The following is a 21,517-nucleotide window of genomic DNA, read 5'->3' as shown; positions in this document are numbered from 1 at the left end:
GTTGGTGACAGTGGAAGGATTTATGGGCCTCATTGTTGGTGACAGTGGGAGGATTTATGACACCATTGTTGGTGACAGTGGGAGGATTTATGGGCCCCATTGTTGGTGACAATGGGAGGATTTAAGCCCCATTGTTGGTGTCAGTAGAAAGAGCCTCAAGGGCCGGATACAGGCAAGCAAAGGGCCGCATCTGGCCCCAGGGCCGCAGTTTGGAGACCACTGGTGTAGTAGATGAATGTTGGGGGTAACAATCTGAGCCATTTAACAGGAAAGCTTTGACCCCTGCCAGAGTATAAAGGTCACCTCTCATGGGAGAGATATGTGGGCTGCCATTGCTAGCCCTCTTCTGAAAACGGTAGCCGCCTGGAGCAAGCAGCATGGCGCTATTGAAAATCTGAATTTCCGTACTAGCAACCAGCTATGTAACATTTTCAAATCAGCATTGGTAGGCTTTCCTTTAAACTCAACATTTTTCCCATTATGTTGGCATGTCCCTTTAAATACAGCTGCAAGAAGATAGGGCAAGGCTCGGCACCTGACTCCCTCCATGCAGTCATACGTTGGGTGCAGCACCGTGATGTCTGCCTAATGCAGAATTATTGTGTCCCTCCCCCCACCCGTACTGTCTGCAGATATGGGATTCTCTCTGTCCCTTTTCTCAGCTGCTGATGCACATTAAAAATAATTTGCTCTGACCGGTGGATGTGCCATGGGATTTCGACCTGCTGATGAACTGTTCCCAGGCTGCCATTCAGTGTACGGTCATGCCAGACAGCCTCCGCCTGTAAGGGTAAGCCGCCGCATTGTTTGAGGTTACTGTCGGTCAGACTCCTGCCTCTGTTTCCCATCTCTCCTGCTCTGCGCTTTTTGGCTTGATACCAATCGGAAATAAGACATTTAATTCGCTTAAAATGCATGTGCTTTTCTGTGATGTAATCAGAATGGGCCATATTCTCAAAGAATTACGCCGGCGTATCAGTAGATACGCCGACGTAAGTCCGAATCTAAGCCCGTCGTATGTTTAAGTGTATTCTCAAACTGAGATACACTTAAACATGCCTAAGATACGACGGCCAGCGCCGTTGTATCCTAGGCTGCAATATCTACGCTGACCGCTAGGTGGCGTTTCCTTTGCGGTCAGCATAGAATATGCAAATGACTAGTCACGCCGATTCACGAACGTACGCTTGCCCGTCGTAGTGTTTTTACGTCCTTTCCGTAAGCGATACGCGGCGTAAAGATAAACATGCCCCCTAGGTGGCGTACTCAATGTTAAGTATGGCCGTCGTTCCCGCGTCGCAATTTGAAAATTTAACGTCGTTTGCATAAGTCGTCTGTGAATGGCGCTGGACGCCATTTACGTTACCGTCAAAACAAATGATGTCCGTGCGACGTCATTTAGCGCAATGCACGTCGGGTAATTTACCCGACGGAGCATGCGCAGTACGATCGGCGCGGGAGCGCGCCTAATTTAAATGATCCACGCCCCCTACCTGGATCATTTGAATTAGGAGTGCTTGCGCGGGTGGACTTTACGCTACGCCGCTGCAAGTTTACAGGTAAGTGGTTTGGGAATCAGGCACTTGCCCATTAAACTTGCGGCGGAGTAACGTAAAGGAGATACGTTACGCCGCCGGATATCTACGAGAATCTGGCCCAATGACAGGATTTCATATTTTGCTAGAAAAATAAAGCAGGTTGATGGTTAAGAATGAAATGTAGGCTCACAAAGGAAGGCAATCATCATGAAGCTAGGGGAGACATAATGTAGGTTCTAAGGTGGAAATAAACGCAGCCACCAACGTCCCATATAAGCTTGACGCGTCAATGTCATTTTAGAAGTCATTTTGCAAAGCTTTTAAAACGTTAATGAAATGAATAGCTGGTGATCCTGCCATGAAGGGCTTTGTTCAGGCACTTCCTGTTATAGGGTGACAACATCCTGTCCCTGTTTCCCAGTTGGTCAAATGAATTGCCACCCTTTCACATGGGCTTCTGATGGGGGACCACAAATGGGCATTACAACGCACATTATGCAGGCATAGGGGCAGATCCACAAAGATCTGCCCCGGCGCATCGTATCTGAGATACGCTACCCTGCCGTACCTTACCTGGCTTTGGTTCGAATCCATAAAGATTTTGCGCCGTAAGTTAAGGCGGCGTAGTGTATCTCAAGCGGCGTAACGGCGCGGAATTCAAGTTGGGCGGGTAGGGGGCATGTTTCATTTAAAATGGTGTCCCCGCGCCGAACGAACTGCGCATGCGCCGTCCCTAAATTTCCCGCCGTGCATTGCGCGAAATGACGTCGCAAGGACGTCATTGGTTTTGACCTGGACGTAAATAACGTCCATCCCGATTCACGAACGACTTACGCAAAAAAAACAATATTTAAAATTATACGCGGGAACGACGGCCATTCTTAACATTGAGTACGCCACGAAATAGCAGCTTTAACTATACGCCGAAAAAAGCCGACTAGAGACGACGTAAAGGAATGCGCCGGCCGCTCGTACGTTCGTGGATCGTCGGAAATAGCTAATTTGCATACTCGACGCGGAAAACGAAGGGAACGCCACCCAGCGGACGCCGAAGAATTGCATCTTAGATCCGAAGACGTACGCCTGTCGGATCTAACCCAGATGCCGTTGTATCTTGTTTTGAGGATTCAAAACAAAGATACGACGCGGGAAATTTGAAAGTACGCCGGCGTATCAGTAGATACGCCGGCGTACTCGCTTTGTGGATCTGCCCCATAGTCTATAGGACTGCCGCCTTTTTTTCAAGTCAAACCCGAACACTTTAGCAACGCACAGCAAATTTTTTTTTATAGTATAAACTATACATATATTTAGCAATTAAATAACATTTCTAATCATATGAAGTTAATCATAAGAGCAGGGCTCAAAATTTCAAGCCCTGAGCTTCTAGCCAGGCCTCAAGTGTTACTCGCCACCAGTTGCCTCACCTAACCCATACACTGCCCCGCCCCTAATTCCGCCCCTAAAAACGCCCTTGTAGATTATCTCTTGGAATGACACTGTTAAATGTTTTATGCCGAATCAAGTTACACAATTAAATATTACCAACAACAACTTTAACAAAATGGGACAGGGCACTGAGGCAGACCAGAGGGACAGGGCACTGAGACAGACCAGAGGGACAGGGCACTGGGGCAAACCAGACGGACATGGCACTGGGGCAAACCAGAGGGACAGGGCACTGGGGCAAACCAGAGGGACATGGCACTGGGGCAAACCAGACGGACATGGCACTGGAGCAAACCAGAGGGACAGGGCACTGGGGCAAACCAGAGGGACATGGCACTGGGGCAAACCAGACGGACATGGCACTGGAGCAAACCAGAGGGACATGGCACTGGAGCAAACCAGAGGGACATGGACTTTTTTACTTCTGCAAATATTGTTCTCCCTCTTCTTACGTACAAGACTCCCTCCTCCTCCTCTGCCTTCTCTCTAGAACCAGGTCTTTTCCCCCATTCTCTTGCTGTCTCCTCTGCAACCCCCATCCATCCTCCTCTCTCTCTCCCTCTCCTATTCTACCCACTCTCATAATCAGGAGCCCCTGTGTGCGGCTCCACACTTGCATGTCCCCACTTCCTCCTTTCATTGTCGGGCAGTGAGGAGAGGAGCTGCAGCACAGCGGGAGGGAGTACAATCCAGCACCGAGATTCACACACCTGCATAGCCATTGACACCACAACACAGCGCACACTGACACCGCACAGCATACTGCCGCTCTCTTGTCAGGGCAACTCTTGGTGAGCGCTGTGCTGCACTGCCTACCTGGGACACCCAGAGTGGTGATAATCGCAGTCCTCCAGCTCACTTGTTCCTTCCTGCTCTCTGCTCTCCAGCTACATTGGTCAGGTTGGGAAGCCAGGCTCAGAGAGGTCATACTATCAGGTCCCATGGCTTAACGAGAATTGTAAGGAGAGCACCTGTGTACTGCTCTGCATGTGTGCGGCTCACCCGACTACTTTTCCTGGGCACGCACCTTTCCTCTTCGACCACCAATCGCAGCGTGGCTCTAAGTGTAGGCACAGATTGGACTGTTGGTCATGCAGAACTGTTATCACTCGCCCCCAGCTTAAATCCACTCGCCAAATGCTAGCAGGCGAGTGGAAATTTTGAGGGCTGATAAGAGTCCCCATTTACATCAGAGTCCACAGAGTTTCCCTTTTACATCTGAATCCGCAGAGTTCTCCTTTTACATCTGAATCCGCAGAGTTCTCCTTTTACATCTGAATCCGCAGAGTTCTCCTTTTACATCTGAATCCGCAGAGTTCTCCTTTTACATCTGAATCCGCAGAGTTCTCCTTTTACATCTGAGTCTGCAGAGTTCTCCTTTTAAAGAGAACTCTGTGGATTCAGTTGTAAAAGGGGAACTCTGTGGATTCAGTTGTAAAAGGAGAACTCTGCGGATTCAGATGTAAAAGGAGAACTCTGCGGATTCAGATGTAAAAGGAGAACTCTGTGGTTTCAGATGTAAAAGGAGAACTTTGTGGATTCAGATGTAAAAGGGGAACTCTGTGGATTCAGATGTAAAAGGAGAACTCTGTGGATTCAGATGTAAAAGGGGAACTCTGTGGATTCAGATGTAAAAGGGGAAAAAGAAAATCGAAAAGGAAAATAAATGTGTCTGCTGGTTTTAGTTCCCACCTGTCATTGGCTGTAAGGGAAGAGTGCCGTCATCTCATTTCCTGATGCTGCTGAATCTCTGAAGCCTTGTGATGCTGAGCAGATGTGTGGACTAAAGCAGCCAAGTCTCCTCAATGCAGGGGTTGACAAATTTTGCTTGGAATCTAGGAGCCAGCTAAAAAAGTTAGGAGCCAGAAAACGCACCCCGTCCCGACGAGCTTGCGCGCAGATGCGAACACATACGTGAGCAGCGCCCGCATATGTAAACGGTGTTCAAACCACACATGTGAGGTATCGCCGCGATTGGTAGAGCGAGAGCAATAATTCTAGCCCTAGTCCTCCTCTGTAACTCAAAACATGCAACCTGTAGATTTTTTTAAACGTCGCCTATGGAGATTTTAAAGGGTAAAAGTTTGTCGGCATTCCACGAGCGGACGCAATTTTGAAGCGTGACATGTTGGGTATGAATTTACTCGGTGTAACATTATCTTTCATAATATTAAAAAACATGGGGATAACTTTATTGTTGTCTTATTTTTCAATTAAAAAAAGTAATTTTTTCCCAAAAAAGTGCGCTTGTAAGACCGCTGCGCAAATAGGGCGTGACAGAAAGTATTGCAACGATCGCAATTTTATTCTCTAGGGTGTTAGGATAAAAAATATATATAATGTTTGGGGGTTCTAATTAGAGGGAAGAAGATGGCAGTGAAAATAGTGAAAAATGACATTAGAATTGCTGTTTAACTTGTAATGCTTAACTTGTAATACCAACGGCCACCACCAGATGGCGCCAGCTTACACATCTGGTGGTAATAACTTGTAATACCAACGGCTCACCACCAGAGGGCGCCAGCTCACAATAAAATAAATAAATAAATAAAATGTTTTCCAAGTCGCCAGGACACTATTTCTAGTCACCATGGCGACCTGGCGCCCGGGATTTGTCGATCCCTGCCTCAATGTGTATCTAGAAAGATGTTCACTTAGATTGCAAGATTTCGAATATATTGGCACAACATTGACTGTTTTTTTTCTTCTCTTGTACAGGGACATTTGTTCTTCTTGGGTCCACAGAACATTTCCAACCCCAAGCAAACTGAAGCCACCACTCCATCCGTTTTCCTGTGAAATGCCCCATCATCTATCCCCGGAAAGTTCTTTCAATTCCAAACAAGAGCTGCTCTCTTTTGTCGAACCCTCCCGAAGCGGCAGCGAATACAGCTTGGCCAGCCCGGATGGCGGTGAACAAGCGGACGCCCTGCTCTCCAAGACGCCGCTGCATTCCAACGCAGACAGGACTCCAGATTCCTACGACGAAAGTCTGTATGACGAAACCTGCGCTAAGAGAGCGCTCTACGGGGACGATCCTTGTGAAATTAACTTTGTACCTTCCGAAAGCGAGAACTTGTGTGGGTGGGGTGCGTTCAAGCCCTCCTTCCTGCAAGTGTTCAACACGTCTAAAGGGGTGCTTTTTTTCCTCTGCGCAGCCTCCTTCCTCCAGGGCATGGTGGTCAACGGTTTCATCAACACTGTTATCACCTCTATAGAACGGAGGTTTGACCTGCACAGCTATCATAGCGGACTGATCGCCAGCTCCTATGACATAGCAGCCTGCGTGTGCTTGACATTTGTTAGCTACTTTGGGGGGAATGGTCACAAGCCTCGCTGGTTGGGTTGGGGAGTATTAATAATGGGCGTTGGTTCGTTAGTCTTTGCTTTGCCGCACTTCAGCACTGGGGAATACGAGGTGAACTTTGCCGAAGATACGGGACTGTGCCCGTCCAATCACACTTATGGGGTCTCTCAACGTACCTCCAGGCTGTCCTACTACCGATACGTCTTCATGTTGGGACAGTTCCTTCATGGGATCGGAGCCACACCACTTTACACACTGGGAGTCACTTATCTAGATGAAAACGTCAAGTCGAGCTATTCCCCAGTGTATATTGGTGAGTATAGGTTTCTCGGTGTTTGTGTGTTATGAGTAGTCTTTTTATTGCTATAGCATTCCACGGCATTGCTTTTGCTATTTGTCTAAGCTATTTCCAATAGTTGGCTGAAAAGTATACATGCATAATGTATGTAAGTGTTCAATAATTAGCAAAGATGTACCTTGGGCTGTACTTCAGTCTCTGTGCATTTCTTTCACCAAGAAGCTTACACCAGTATATTTACTTACCGTATATACTCGAGTATAAGTCGACCCGAAGATGAGCCGAGGCACCTAATTTTACCACCAAAAAAATGGGAAAACGTATTGACTCGAGTATAAGCCTAGGGTGAGAAATGCAGCAGCTACTGTAAATGGAAACAAGGGTCAAAAATGCCCATTTGCAGCCTCACTGTGCCCATTTGCAGCCTCACTGTGCCCATTTGCAGCCTCACTGTGCCCATTTGCATGCCTCACTGTGTCCATATGCATGCCTCACTATGCCCATTTGCAGCCTCACTGTGCCCATTTGCAGCCTCACTGTGCTCATATGCATGCCTCACTGTGTCCATATGCATGCCTCACTGTGTCCATATGCATGCCTCACTGTGTCCATATGCATGCCTCACTGTGTCCATATGCATGCCTCACTGTGCCCATATGCATGCCTCACTGTGCCCATTTGCAGCCTCACTGTCCCCATATGCATGCCCCACTGTCCCCATATGCATGCCCCACTGTCCCCATATGCATGCCTCACTGTGCCCATATGCATGCCTCACTGCCCATATGCATGCCTCACTGTCCCCATATGCATGCCTCACTGTCCATATGCATGCCTCACTGTCCATATGCATGCCTCACTGTGTCCATATGCATGCCTCACTGTGCCCATTTGCAACCTCACTGTGCCCATATGCATGCCTTGCTGTCCCTATCTGCATGCCTCACTGTACCCATTTTCAGACTCACTATGCCCATATGCATGCCTCACTGTGCCCATTTGCAGCCCTCACTGTGCCCATTTGCAGCCCTCACTGTGCCCATTTGCAGCCCTCACTGTGCCCATTTTCAGCCTCACTGTGGCCATCTGCAGCCTCACGTACCTGATCTTAAGCTGTGACATCGTCGGTGGCCGTCCAGTGTAACAAAGCCCCGCCTCGTCCTCGTCTGTGACGGAACACTGATTCAGTTTCCCAGCAGTGAGTTATTGTTTCCGCCTATCATGGATGAGGAGGAGGCTGGGCTTAGTTACACTGCACGGCCGCCGACGAAATTTCAACGAGAATGTGAGCTTTTGGTCGGAAATTCCGACCGTGTGTAGGTTTCATGGAAATATTTCTGTTGGAATTTCCACCAAGAAAAATCTGAGGCCCCGTACACACGACCAAGTTTCTCGGCAGAATTCAGCCAGAAACTCGATGGGAGCCGAGGAAACCGGTCGTGTGTACACTTTTGGCCGAGGAAACCGACGAGGAACTCGTCGAGCCAAATAGAGAACATGTTCTCTATTTCCTCGTTAGTCAATGGGGAAACTTGGCTCGCCGAGATCCTCGGCGGCTTCACAAGGAACTCGACGAGCAAAACGATGTGTTTTGCCCGTCGAGTTTCTCGGACGTGTGTACGGGGCCTGAGAGCTTGTTCTCAAATTTTCCGACAAGAAAAGTTCTTGGAGGAGATTCCGATCGTCTGTATGCAATTCCGAAGCTCCAAAATCCATGCATGCTCTGAATCAATTTGGCGCATTCTCGGAATCATTGAACTTAATTTTTCTCGGCTCGTTGTAGTGTTGTATGTCACCGCTTTCTTGACAGTTGGAATTTAGTGTGACCGTGTATATGCAAGCCAAGTTTGAGCCAAAATTCCGTCAGAAATGGTTTTCATGGTTTTCTTGGTCGGATTTTCCGATCGTGTGTACGCACGCGGTATTAGTGATTTATATCCATTGGAAGGGGAGCCTAGGGGGGCTAAATTGATTTGATGAGGCATTTAAACGTTTTTGCATTGATGGTGTTCTCTGACAGCAGTTGGCCAGCAGACAGTGGCTGGTGCCGTAGATGTGAACTTGTCAATCTGTCTGTAACTGGCCATGAAAGCCAGTTGGCTACCAGACTACTGAGATCTTAGGCTGCATTCACACTTAATCGCGGCGTTCTGTCCCGCGAATTGCGGCGACAAATTGCGGCGTTTTGTCCCGCAAATTGCGGCGTTTTGTACCGCGATTTTAACCCCCAGGTCCACATCTCCTATGCCGAACGCCAAAGCCCCCTGAAAAAAAGGGTCCGGGACTTGTTTTGAGCTTCAGGCGTTCGGCGCTTCGGCGTTCGGCGTGGAGATGTGAACCATCTCCATAGAGGGCAATGGTGGTTCTCCCCTCCAGCGTATCGAGCGCCGGGCGTAAATACGCCTAGGTGTGAATGGAGCCTAAGGCTGCATTCACACCTACTCGCGGCGTTTTGTCCCGCGAATTGCGGCGACAAGTTGCAGCGTTTTGTACCGCGATTTGCGACGACAAAACGGTGCGATATTAACCCCCAGGTCCACATCTCCTATGCCGAACGCCAAAGCCCCCTGAAAAAAAGGGTCCGGGACTTGTTTTGAGCTTCAGGCGTTCGGCGTTCGGCGTGGAGATGTGAACCATCTCCATAGAGGGCAATGGTATTTCTCCCCTCCAGCGTATCGAGCGCCGGGCGTAAATACGCCTAGGTGTGAATGGAGCCTAAGGCTGCATTCACACCTAATCGCGGCGTTTTGTCCCGCGAATTGCGGCGACAAGTTGCAGCGTTTTGTACCGCGATTTGCGACGACAAAACGGTGCGATATTAACCCCCAGGTCCACATCTCCTATGCCGAACGCCAAAGCCCCCTGAAAAAAAGGGTCCGGGACTTGTTTTGAGCTTCAGGCGTTCGGCGTTCGGCATAGGAGATGTGAACCATCTCCATAGAGGGCAATGGTATTTCTCCCCTCCAGCGTATCGAGCGTCGGGCATAAATACGCCTGGGTGTGAATGGAGCCTAAGGATGCATTCACACCTAATCGCGGCGTTTTGTCCCGCGAATTGCGGCGACAAGTTGCGTCGTTTTGTACCGCGATTTGCGGCGACAAAACAGCGCGATTTTAACCCCCATTAACCCCCAGGTCCACATCTCCTATGCCGAACGCCGAAGCCGGCTGAAAAAAAGGGTTCGGGACTTGTTTTGAGCTTCAGGCGTTCGGCGTTTGGCGTGGAGATGTGAACCATCTCCATAGAGGGCAATGGTATTTCTCCCCTCCAGAGTATCGAGCGTCGGACGTAAATACGCCTAGGTGTGAATGGAGCCTAAGACATTCTCATGCAGATTATTTTATCTGCATTTTCGCTCTTCTTTTTACATATACATTACTTACATTATACACCATCATCCCATAAAGCCATGGATGTATTTGCTAAAAATTCCTTTGTCATAGTACAGTGTATGGTGGATCAGGCTATGAATCCTAATTTCTTTTTTATGATAGTATATGACACTTTTTTATCAGGATAAAGTCCAAGGCACTGATAAACAGTTCCGTCACATGACTATAACATATAAGTAAACTATAAAAAATATCTCTACTCCAAACAAAGAATAGTAGATAGCACAATATCAGCAAGTTTATTACCTTTGAGAATGTATTTAGGATACGTGTACATTCAGCACTTTAGACCTGTTATACACTTACCTGTAAGCTGGTGCCCCATAATCAACAGAAATCCTGCCAGCTGTACTGGTACATGCCAGCTGTAGACTAGAAGCCTGTTTATCAGGGGGCAGACAAGCGTTCCATCCATAGAGAGAACAATTGTGCTGCTTATTGGTGCCGCCAACTGCCTGATAAAATCTTTTGGAAAAGGCCATTCAGTTATTATTATACATGATTTATATAGTGCCAACAGTTCTTTGGAGAGTTGGTACCCTGCTGGAGCACAGAGTATCACTGGGTTCACATTTATTCCCATTTTGATGCAGGTTTCTCCACATCCAATTGGCATCACAGGCTCAGTGTAACCGGCTCTCAATTAAGCCAGTTCACACAGGTCAGTGGCGGCCACGGTCCACATTCGAAAAGGATCCTGTGCGTCTTTGGGTCCGATTCGGGTGAGAATTTAGGCAAAAATTTGGACCTGATTTCCACCTGAACCTGTGAATAGGGACACACCCGACCCATGCTGGGAACCGCGGCCAGACATACCGTACAGACCAAAAGTTTGGACACACCTTCTCAATCAAAGAGTTTTCTTTATTTTCATGACTATGAAGATTGTAGATTCACACTGAAGGCATCAAAACTATGAAGTAACACTTGTGGAATTATACATAACAAAAAAGTGTGAAACAACTGAAAATATATTTCATATTCTAGGTTCTTCCACCTTTTGCAGCAGACACATCTCTAGAACTGGTAAGAGGAGACTGTGTGAATCAGGCCTTCATGGTAGAATATCTGCTAGGAAACCACTGCTAAAGAAAGGCAACAAGCAGAAGAGACTTGTTTGGGATAAAGAACACAAGGAATGGACATTAGACCAGTGGAAATCTGTGCTTTGGTCTGATGAGTCCAAACTTGAGATCTTTGGTTCCAAGGAATGGACATTAGACCAGTGGAAATCTGTGCTTTGGTCTGATGAGTCCAAACTTGAGATCTTTGGTTCCAAGGAATGGACATTAGACCAGTGGAAATCTGTGCTTTGGTCTGATGAGTCCAAACTTGAGATCTTTGGTTCCAACCCCCGTGTCTTTGTGCGACGCAGAAAAGGTGAACGGATGGACTCTACATGCCTGGTTCCCACCGTGAAGCATGGAGGAGGAGGTGTGATGGTGTGGGGGTGCTTGCTGGTGACACTGTTGGGGATTTAATCAAAATTGAAGGCATACTGAACCAGCATGGCTACCACAGCATCTTGCAGCGGCATGCTATTCCATCCGGTTTGCGTTTAGTTGGACCATCATTTATTTTTCAACAGGACAATGACCCCAAACGCACCTCCAGGCTGTGTAAGGGCTATTTGACCAAGAAGGAGAGTGATGGGGTGCTGCGCCAGGTGACTACCTCTTGAAGCTCATCAAGAGAATGCCAAGAGTGTGCCAAGCAGTAATCAAAGCAAAAGGCGGCTACTTTGAAGAACCTAGAATATGAAATATATTTTATTTATTTTTATATTTAGTTTTGATGCCTTCAGTGTGAATCTACAATTTTCATAGTCATGAAAATAAAGAAAACTCTTTGATTGAGAAGGTGTGTCCAAACTTTTGGTCTGTACTGTATGATTGTGAACCCGACCCAAGACCTTTCTATAGGATTGAATTAGGAGTGCAGCGTGCATGACAAGCGGCTGGCGGCACAAATTTTCTATCAATCCAATAACTAATTGAATCAGGGAAAGCTGAGTATAAAGCTGACCAATCAGGTTGAATTTTGGCCATGTTTTGCTGAATCAGCCAAAATTTGAACCATGGCTGGCCCAATTGTCACCACCTGGCAGGAGAGAACTCCACTGAAAAACCAGGAGCCAGGTAGAAAATTGTAGGACAAACAGCAACTGCATCCTATCAGTATACTGTCAGCACAGATGCTGTGGCTGTCTGAATACAATAGCCGGCAGAGGTGATTCTTCCATCCATGCTTTATATCGTGGCTGGAGAAAACTGTTGATTTCTCATGTTCATGGGGTTGAATGATAAAAATCTGAACTTGTATAGCTAGCCAAAAGTTGGACATACATGGTTCAGTTTTTTCTGTTTCAATCATTTGTATTAGAAATTTCATATAGAACAGTGAGACAACAAATGGAGGAAGCATACAAAACAGATGGGCAAACATGGTTCAGTTTTTTATTTTGGCAGCGGGCTGAACAAAAAAACTAAACCCATCCACTTATTTGAGGTGGATGGGGGAATCCTTTCCAATGTGCTATTGTATTCTGACAGCAGGGAGACTCCCCCATTACCAGAATACATGGATCAGGGATGCAGCCTGTTGCCTGCAGCACTGATTGAGACTCTTTTTTTATTCAACAGGGCCGTTCAACAGAAGTTGATCAGTAGATCGACATCTTTCAACTGCAGTGGCAACACATGGATCAGAATTTTGATCCCTCTGTGACCTTCTTAAAGCGGGAGTTCACCCGAAAAAAACGTTTTAACATTAGATTGAGGCTCATTTTGTGAAGGGGAATCGGGTGTTTTTTTTAAATCGAAGCCGTACTTACCGTTTTAGAGAGCGATCATCTCCGTCGCTTCCGGGTATGGTCTTCGGGACTGGGCGTTCCTATTTGATTGACAGGCTTCCGACGGTCGCATACATCGCGTCACGAGTAGCCAAAAGAAGCCGAACGTCGGTGCGGCTCTATACGGCGCCTGCGCACCGACGTTCGGCTACTGTCGGAAAATCGTGACGCGCTGTATGCGACCGTCGGAAGCCTGTCAATCAAGTAGGAACGCCCAGTCCCGCAGCCCATACCCGGAAGCGGCGGAGAAGATGCATCTCTAAAACGATAAGTACTGCTTCGATTGTAAAAAAAACACCCGATTCCCCTTGACAAAACAAGCATCAATCTAATGTTAAAAAAAAAGTTTTTTGGGTGAACCTCTACTACAAGAGTAGCAGAGAAACTGGGGTCACTATAACATTAGAGTAACTGCACCTTTAGGGTTGACTGGAGTTCCACTTTAAAGTCCACTTGTTGAGATTTTCGAATGGACAGTAGTATCCACCTGCAAGCACAGTATACGTTTGGTAATCTTCAGTTGGTTTTAGTTAATTTTGGAAGCCCCTGGATATAAGACCCACACTATGAAAGACCTTCTAGAGTTACTAATGAGTTCTACCCACTCCAAAGATAAGTTGCCCTGCTATTTAACAGTGTAGTGTGAGACCCTCTGTGGCCAGTAAACTTTCTCTATTGGATCTGCTGATCGCAGGGTTGTGACCTACCTCTAAGGCTGCATTCACACCTGAGCGTTTTGTCTCCTGAAGCGCGACGCTCCAAAACGCTAGAGGGGGAAAAAATACATTATTCTCAATGGAGATGGTTCACATCTCCACTCCAAAACGCCTGACGCCGAACGCCTGAAGCTCGTTCCGGACCCTTTTTTTTCGCGCAAATCGGGCGGTTTGGGCGTTTTTGAGCGTTTGTATTTCCCATAGAAAGTAATGGAAACGCTCGATTCAAGCAACTAGCGCGACAACGAGCGTTTGCTACGGGCGTTTTGTCGCTTTAATCAATAGAACATTTCACCCAGGCAGAATAAAATCTACCAACATAGAAACAAGTGATGAAAAGATGATAGTTTATCCTATTGGCTAAAATAAAAAACGTTGAAGTACAAAAATGTCGGACGACGCTGTATGCAAATGCGCAAATACGCATGAATACGCACGACAAAACGACCAAACAAGCTACGCTAAGGTGTGAATGCAGCCTTAGTTGGGCAGGCTTGAAGTTGGGGTCCTGTGTACAGCATATACCCCCCAGGTACACGGGGGTTTCCAAGTCCACAGGAATGTGGGAACAACCAAACACACTCTTGATGCAGTTTGACGCTACTGTTAGGTCAGTCAAACAGAATCACTTTACATTCCTTGCATGCTTTGACTTATAACGCCTCCATATTCTTTCCATGCCAACATTTCACAATCATTATACATTTGACATTCTCTCTTGGGACATAAAAACAATGTAGTGCATTGGTGTCTTGAGTATGACATTATTGGAATGCCAGAGCAACCCTTTCAGAATCCCACTTACACCAAAAATGTGTCACTGTTGTAGTTCTGACACAGTTGTTAAAGGACAACTACTGCAGATAGGTTCAAAAAAAGTTGTCAGGTTGCTATTCTTTCTACGGAGTTAAGTTTCAGGAAACTGTGGCTTCCCCTACCTCATAACTTGCTTTATAGACTTATGTACACGATATAGACATAAACATTTGTGGTCATCCAATTTCAAAACCATGGACATTAAAAATGGCGCCTGCCCTTCCTTTGTGGTTAGAACAGCCTGCACTGTTCTTTAAAGATCTTTCACAAGATTTTGAATTGTGTCTGTGAGAATGTGAGCCCATTCGCCTGAAAGAGCATTTCCGAGGTTAGCAATTGACGTTGGAGGAGAAGATTTGGTTCACAGTCGGCATTACAATTCAGGTGTTCATTAGTGTTTAAAAGTGGATTATACACAGGAAGTGACACTGTGACTTCCGTGATTGTTATCTTCAGTGTATTACACACCCGCGGGTGTACTAGCTCCTTACCTCACTGCTGTAAGTAAACAGCGAGACAGAATAATGGTAGATGATCAAACAACTCCTTCAAGGTCCCACCTTATGGTTCCAGTATAGATGTGTCGTAAATAATACTTCCTATACAACCCTTTCTCAAATGGAGTTTAGGTCAGCATAGGTCCACTCAGGGTAACAAGCCAGGTAATGAAAGGAAAACACAAGGAGCCTCTATGGTGAAGTATGTACGATTGGGTGGTTTATTTGTAACAACGAAGATATATAATAGGGTACTCACGTTTAAAAGTTTACAAACATGTAAAATAGAACGAGCAGTGAGCTCGTGGCAAGAACGTCACTTCCGGTGTCTGTATGTTCCTACGCGTGTCGTCACAGTCACGTGACTTCATCAGGGAATGATTTATTGATTTTTTGTTCAGTAGGGTTGAGGTCAGTGCTCTGTGTAGGACACTCGAGTTCCTTCACACCAAACTCATCAAACCATGACTTTATAGGAGCTGGCTTTGTACACAGGGGCACAGTTATAATGGGATAAATAGGGCCTTACTCAAACTATCACAAGGTTGGAAGCACACAATTGCATAGCTCCCAACTGTCCCTGATTTCGAGGGATTGTCCCTGATTTGAAACAGAGGCCCTCTGTCCCTCTTTCCTCCTCATTTGTCCCTCATTTTGGTCTGATATATATATATATATATATATATATATATATATATATATATATATATATATAGTTGTATATAAAATGTACTATTTATCTTTTAAAAAGTGTTTCCCAGTGCTAAATTTTTCATACATTTCATGTCAAAATCCAGTATAAATGAGTAATAGTGATTAAAAAAAGCACTTGTGGGTTTAATTTTTTTTTTTTACAATTGTCCTTTAAGGGGGTGTGTCAAGGGGTGTGTCTTATGCCTACATACTTTTGCTCATAGGTGTCCCTTGTTCTCATCTCAAAAAGTTGTGAGGTATGTAATTGTATAAAAAGTCTCCGTATGGTGAAGCATCAACAGTATCCTTCACTCATCTGAACCTGTACTTTGAAGTGGTTAGACGTGATAGTCAGTTGTCCCCGTACTTTTGCCAATTAAGTGTATGTATGCTCGACTGCAAAAAAGTGTACCTGTTTATGGGCCAAGTAACCAAGAGACAAGCCTTAAAGGGTCACTAAAGGAAAAATGTTTTTTTAGCTAAATAGCTTCCTTTACCTTACTGCAGTCCTTGTTTCATGTCCTCATTGTTCGTTTTTGCTTTGATGTTGCTGTAATCCTTCTCTGTTCTGAACACTTCCTGGTTGTTTCCTGATGAAAAAAGTAATGGGAGCTTTCTCTCTGTGGTCACTAATCAAGGAGGTGTGATTTACTGTGTGTCTAAAACCCCTCAACACCAATCAGTTTTGTTTTACAAACCATCACTGCCCTGTATGGGCTCTGTGGCTCTGTACATTACAGAAGCAGGAAACAACATGCAAAAACGAAACTGAAACTGCAGGTACATTATATGATTGATTTTTATCTATTTTTAATCATTTTTAAAAGGAATCAGTTAACTATTATGTCTCTATACCCTGTAAACAGTCATTTCAGCAAAAAAATGTTTTCCTTTACAACTCCTTTAAGCCTCGTACAGACTATCCAACTTTATAGCCATAACTGTCTGACGGACGTGTTGTGTCGGATAATCCGACCGTGTGTATGCTCCATTAGACAATTATTGGCTGAATTAACAACAATAAAAGTTGGCTCTTCATGCTCACCAATTGTTGGGCAATAAATCTGTTACGTCGGTTTATCCGATCGTGTGTACACAAGATGATCCAACTAAAATCCGATGTACAAACACGCATGCTCAGTACCAATGTTAAACATCAGCCAACAATAGCAAAGGGTGGCGGTAAAGAGCTGAAAAACCACGTGGTTTGGTGAACGTTGGCTGAAAAAGTGAAGCCGTGTGTATGCAGAACAAGTTCACGGCCAACGCCCTTCAGATCAAAATCCACGGAAAAGTTGGTTGGAAGTCCGATCGTGTGTACGAGGCTTAAGGTTGATCTCACTGAGTCCCTCATAAGTCCACAACCAGTTTTTCTTTGCAGTTGCAGAACATCAACTAATTTCTCACCGTGTCCTCTTCATTTAGGAATTTTTTACACTGCCGCCATAGTTGGCCCAGCTGTAGGATACCTGCTTGGAGGGTTCTTCCTGAACATGCACACCGAGATCACCACCCCGTAAGTAGCTTTTTAATTGTTTTCGTTGTCAGGCAGTTCACTAACCTTTAGCCTCCAATTAGATTTCCTATAAATGGAAGATTATTTCTGATTTGCTATGACTGCTGTGGGTTAATGAACTCTGTACATCTTTTCTATCTGCGTATTTTGTATACTTTACCTGCAAGAATTTTCAGCTGCTATTGATTATTAGATGTACTAATGTTAAAGAAAAGATAACCTCTACTTGCATTTACAGTGAACACCTGATATGGGAATTATATTATTAGAAAAACTTTGGCCCGGATTCACAAAGCACTTGCGCCGACGTATCTCAAGATACGCCGACGTAAGTACAAATGTGCGCCGTCGTATCTATGCGCCGACCCACATACTAAGATACCACTAAAAATAGGCTTTCTACGACCGACGTAACTTGCCTACGCCGTCGTATCGTGGGCGCATATTTGCGCTGGGCGCATTTGCCGCTCCCATTGATTTTCTATGCAAATGAGGGAGATACGCCGATTCACAAACGTACTTGCGCCCGGCGCATTATATACGCGGTTTGCGTAAGTCGTACGTCCGAAGTAAAGTTATTCCCCATATATGAGGCGCATCCGGCCGCAGGGCTGTGGAGTCGGTAGATAAATGTTTTGACTCCTAAATCTTCCGACAATCTAAATTTAGTAGGAGTCGGAGTTGGGTCGGTGCATTGTTTGCAGACTCCGACTCCAGGTACCCAAAATTTTCTCTGACTCCAGATACCCAAAATTTCCTCCAACTCCACAGCCCTAGGCGTAGGTTACGTTCACGTCGTAGGCAGTGATCAGGCGTATCTTAGGGAGTAGTTCCGACGTGATTCTGAGCATGCGCACTGGATGCGTCCACGGGACGGCGCGAATGCGCCGTTCGTTATTCGTAGCTTTATGGCACTCGGGCCATCATTTGCATGGGGTCACGCCTCATTTGCATGGCTCACGCCCACTTCCACTTACGACGACTTACGCCTAAGAAACACAGCGCAGATTTGGTGGCAAGTGCTTTGTGAATTTGGTGCTTGCCTCTCTGCGCTGCGTCGGCGTAGCGTAAAGAAGATACGATACGGGGCATAAATATGCGCCGATGAATGTGAATCCGGGCCTTGGTGTTCCTGTCTCTAGCTGCCATTCAGATATGCAGAGATATGAATTTTAGTTTCGTTGAGATGGCTTTTCAGCAAAGCATACTAGCACATTATGCTATTGTCTTGCAGGTTTTTTATTTGATTTAGTTTTTTCAGCAGTTTTCTACCGTCTCCAGAACCTTAGTACCCATTGGAAAATATCCCCTTGCCTCTTGCTCTCATGACAGCTCTTCAATTTTGGATTTCCTGTCTCAATGGCAGCGGTCACCAGAACCAATAGAGGGGAGAATGTCCCCAGCAGGGACACTGGCAGCAATATCAATTTGTTAGAGGATCTAACCCCCCACCCCACCACTCTATCTAAAACCTCAAAAACATTTTGCCTTTTGTAACGGTCACCACCGTTTACGATTTCCCTTCCATCAGTCACGACAGCTTATCTGACACTCCAACCATCCATCCCATTTCCCAGAATAACCGAGACAACACAAGTTCTGGTCGCTGGTTTCAAAATGTATGAACACTTTTAATGGTAACTCTCAGTCTTATATACAGTACAACATATTACAGTAATCAAAGGAACAAAGAACTCTCCACCCACACATCACTTCAATACACACTCTCTTAGACAATGACATCCCGTTGAGCTAATTATTCCCCAGACATTCCGTCTCCGACAATAAGTGATTCACCTGCAGAATACACATTTCTATGACAGACGTTTTGGGCACCGATCTAACATGACCTAATTACTACAGCTGAGAAGTCACATTCCACACATAAAACAGTATTAGCATACTTAATGAAAGGTCTTTCAGGAGCCAGGCTGTCTACCAAGCTCAAATCCACCTCACCCCAGTACAGACTCAATTACCATCTCAACAGCCTGTGCTACACAGAGGAATGAGTCATTATTGACCAGTAGAGTCAGGATATTAGTTCTTTGCAGACATTAAGGAATGTATTGTGGATTACTGTCCATGCTAAAACAATCCAACATATGTCCCTTATTTCCTGGCTCAATACATGAATTAACAGTACTGTCCCATCTTATGTAATTTCTAATTAATATTTCTCAGTCACCCTATGCCCAAAAGGGACACAGGGTGACCTTAGACCCAAGAGTTATTAGTGACGCTGACACAGGAGTACCCCTCATCTTTCAAAGGTCTCTCGGTGCCACTGGTCATTCCGTTACACCTTTATATACAATTAAGAATACAATATGTGACTACGTCGGCCATTTAAATTTCGGTTTTGATGCCTAGCCAGCGCCACACAAATGACAGCTGGAATTTGATTGGTTGCCAAAAAGCAACAAAGACGCTCCAGGTTTTATCTATCGGCTTTGATGAATAAAATGTGCTGCAAATGTCATTTATGACAAAGCATGTGACTGTGCAGGAAGATTTTGCATGACACATATTTGCATGCAGTATGGAAATAACCTCCTTGTCACATTTTCTGTCAATAGAGAGTTTGTACAAATATTTAACACGTGACTAAGAATTGTATCCACACACAAAGCCATACAAATGGATTCATCTCATCATACAAAAATAACCCATGTTCTCTATACAAAGGGAGAAAAATTGTTAAAGGTTATCTAAAGTAAAAACAGATGTCTTCCATCTTGAGTGGCGAGGGGTTAGAACCTCTGTCAGGTTTTGCTATCTGAGCTCCATTTGCTTCAATGGAAGGCAGGTGACACATCAGAGGTCATCAGAGGCGTGACTTTGAAGTTGCGGTAGTGTGAAAGGGGCCTTATGTAGTGCGCCTACATACAAAAACGTTATATATTACCGCACACGCTTGAGTGAGAGCAATAATTATAGGCCATTTATCATGGTTAAAGGGGTTGTAAAGATACAATTTTTTTTCCCTAAATAGCTTCCTTTACCTTAGTGCAGTCCTCCAGACTCTCCTGTAGTCCAAGGGAGGGGGCAGGCACGGCACTCCACACCAGGGAGAAAGCCTCGCATTACTGTGTGGAGTTACAGACAGAAGAACAGGAAGTGAGGATTTCTCAGAAGAAATAAGGACATTTAAAAGCAAAATGGAAGGATGAGGTAAGTGAAGGAGGACTGCACTAAGGTAAAGGAAACTATTTAGGAAAAAAAAATTGTACCTTTACGACCCCTTTTAATATACAGTATCTGTGAAGGTATTTATTTAGTCCGTCAGGTTTTTTCTTGCTTCATTTGCTATCCTAGAGCCACAAGTGACAGAAAATCCTCACAAAGTGAGGACAATTCCTGGTAGTCACCAGGGTCCTGGTTTGGAGACCACTCAAAATGTGGGATTTTCTTTGCCCTTCGGTTATGATGGTCACCAGGACAAATAGAAGGGTTTAGTCTCCCTAACAGGGACACAACCAGCAAAAATAGATGCCTTTAGCTGCTGAGTCTGCTTTAAGGCCTTGTACACGCGGGGGCAGATTCAGATAGAGATACGACGGCGTATCTCCTGATACGCCGTCGTATCTCCGAGATCCGACGGTCGGATCTATGCGGCTGATTCATAGAATCAGGTTCCGCATAGATCTCCCTAAGATCCGACAGGTGTAAGTGACTTACACTGTCGGATCTTAGGCTGCAATCTCCCGCTGGCCGCTAGGTGGCTTTTTGTTTTATACACGTGCTGAATATGCAAATATGCGTCATTCCCGCGCCGAGTTTTGAATTTTTTACGTTGTTTGCGTAAGTCGGTCGCGAATACGGATGGACGTAATTTACATTCCCGTCGAAACCAATGACGTCCTAGCGACGTCATTTGGAGCAATGCACGCTGGGAAATTTAGCCGGCGGTGCATGCGCAGTACGATCGGCGTGGGGATGCGCCTGATTTAAATAGTAAACTCCCCCTAGCCGCAGGATTTGAATTCCGCCGGGGGATTTACGATCCGCCGGCGCAACTTTCGAGGCAAGTGCTTTCTGAATACAGCACTTGCCTCAAAAACTTGCGCTGGCGGATCGTAAATAAGATAGATTACGCGGATCTAAAGATCCGCTGATCTATCTGAATCTGCCCCACGGTCGGACCAAACCGATGAAAACGGACTGAAGTTCAGTTTCATCGGTCCAAACTGACCGTGTGTGGGCCCCATCAGTCTGTTATCCTTCAGTCCAGAAATTTAGAACTTGCTTTAAAATTGATGGACTGGTAACCGATCGGTCAAAAACGATGGTTAGTACGCAAAAGCATCGGTTCCAAACCCGGGCATGCTCAGAATCAAGTCGACGTATGCTTGGAAGCATTGAACTTCATTTTTCTCTGCACATCGTTGTGTTTTACGTCACCGCGTTGGGCTCGATCGGTTTTTGAACTGATGGTGTGTA

General features: G+C 45.6%; 1 protein-coding gene across 1 annotated transcript in view; it reads left to right on the top strand.

Moving 5' to 3' along the window:
- Positions 1 to 630: 630 nt before the first annotated feature.
- The window catches only part of SLCO4A1 (solute carrier organic anion transporter family member 4A1), a 50,121-nt gene continuing 29,234 nt past the window's right edge, over positions 631 to 21,517 (top strand). Inside the window, exons 1-3 of the mRNA XM_040330459.1 lie at positions 631 to 790; positions 5,706 to 6,607; positions 16,984 to 17,074. Of these exons, the coding sequence (XP_040186393.1) occupies positions 5,788 to 6,607; positions 16,984 to 17,074 (911 nt within the window). The 5' untranslated portion in view covers positions 631 to 790; positions 5,706 to 5,787. The remainder of the gene's footprint in view (positions 791 to 5,705; positions 6,608 to 16,983; positions 17,075 to 21,517) is intronic.

Source organism: Rana temporaria, chromosome 12, assembly GCF_905171775.1.
Source record: "Rana temporaria chromosome 12, aRanTem1.1, whole genome shotgun sequence".
In the NCBI taxonomy this organism is placed as follows: domain Eukaryota; kingdom Metazoa; phylum Chordata; class Amphibia; order Anura; family Ranidae; genus Rana; species Rana temporaria.
This window is presented reverse-complemented; position numbering and strand designations above follow the sequence as displayed.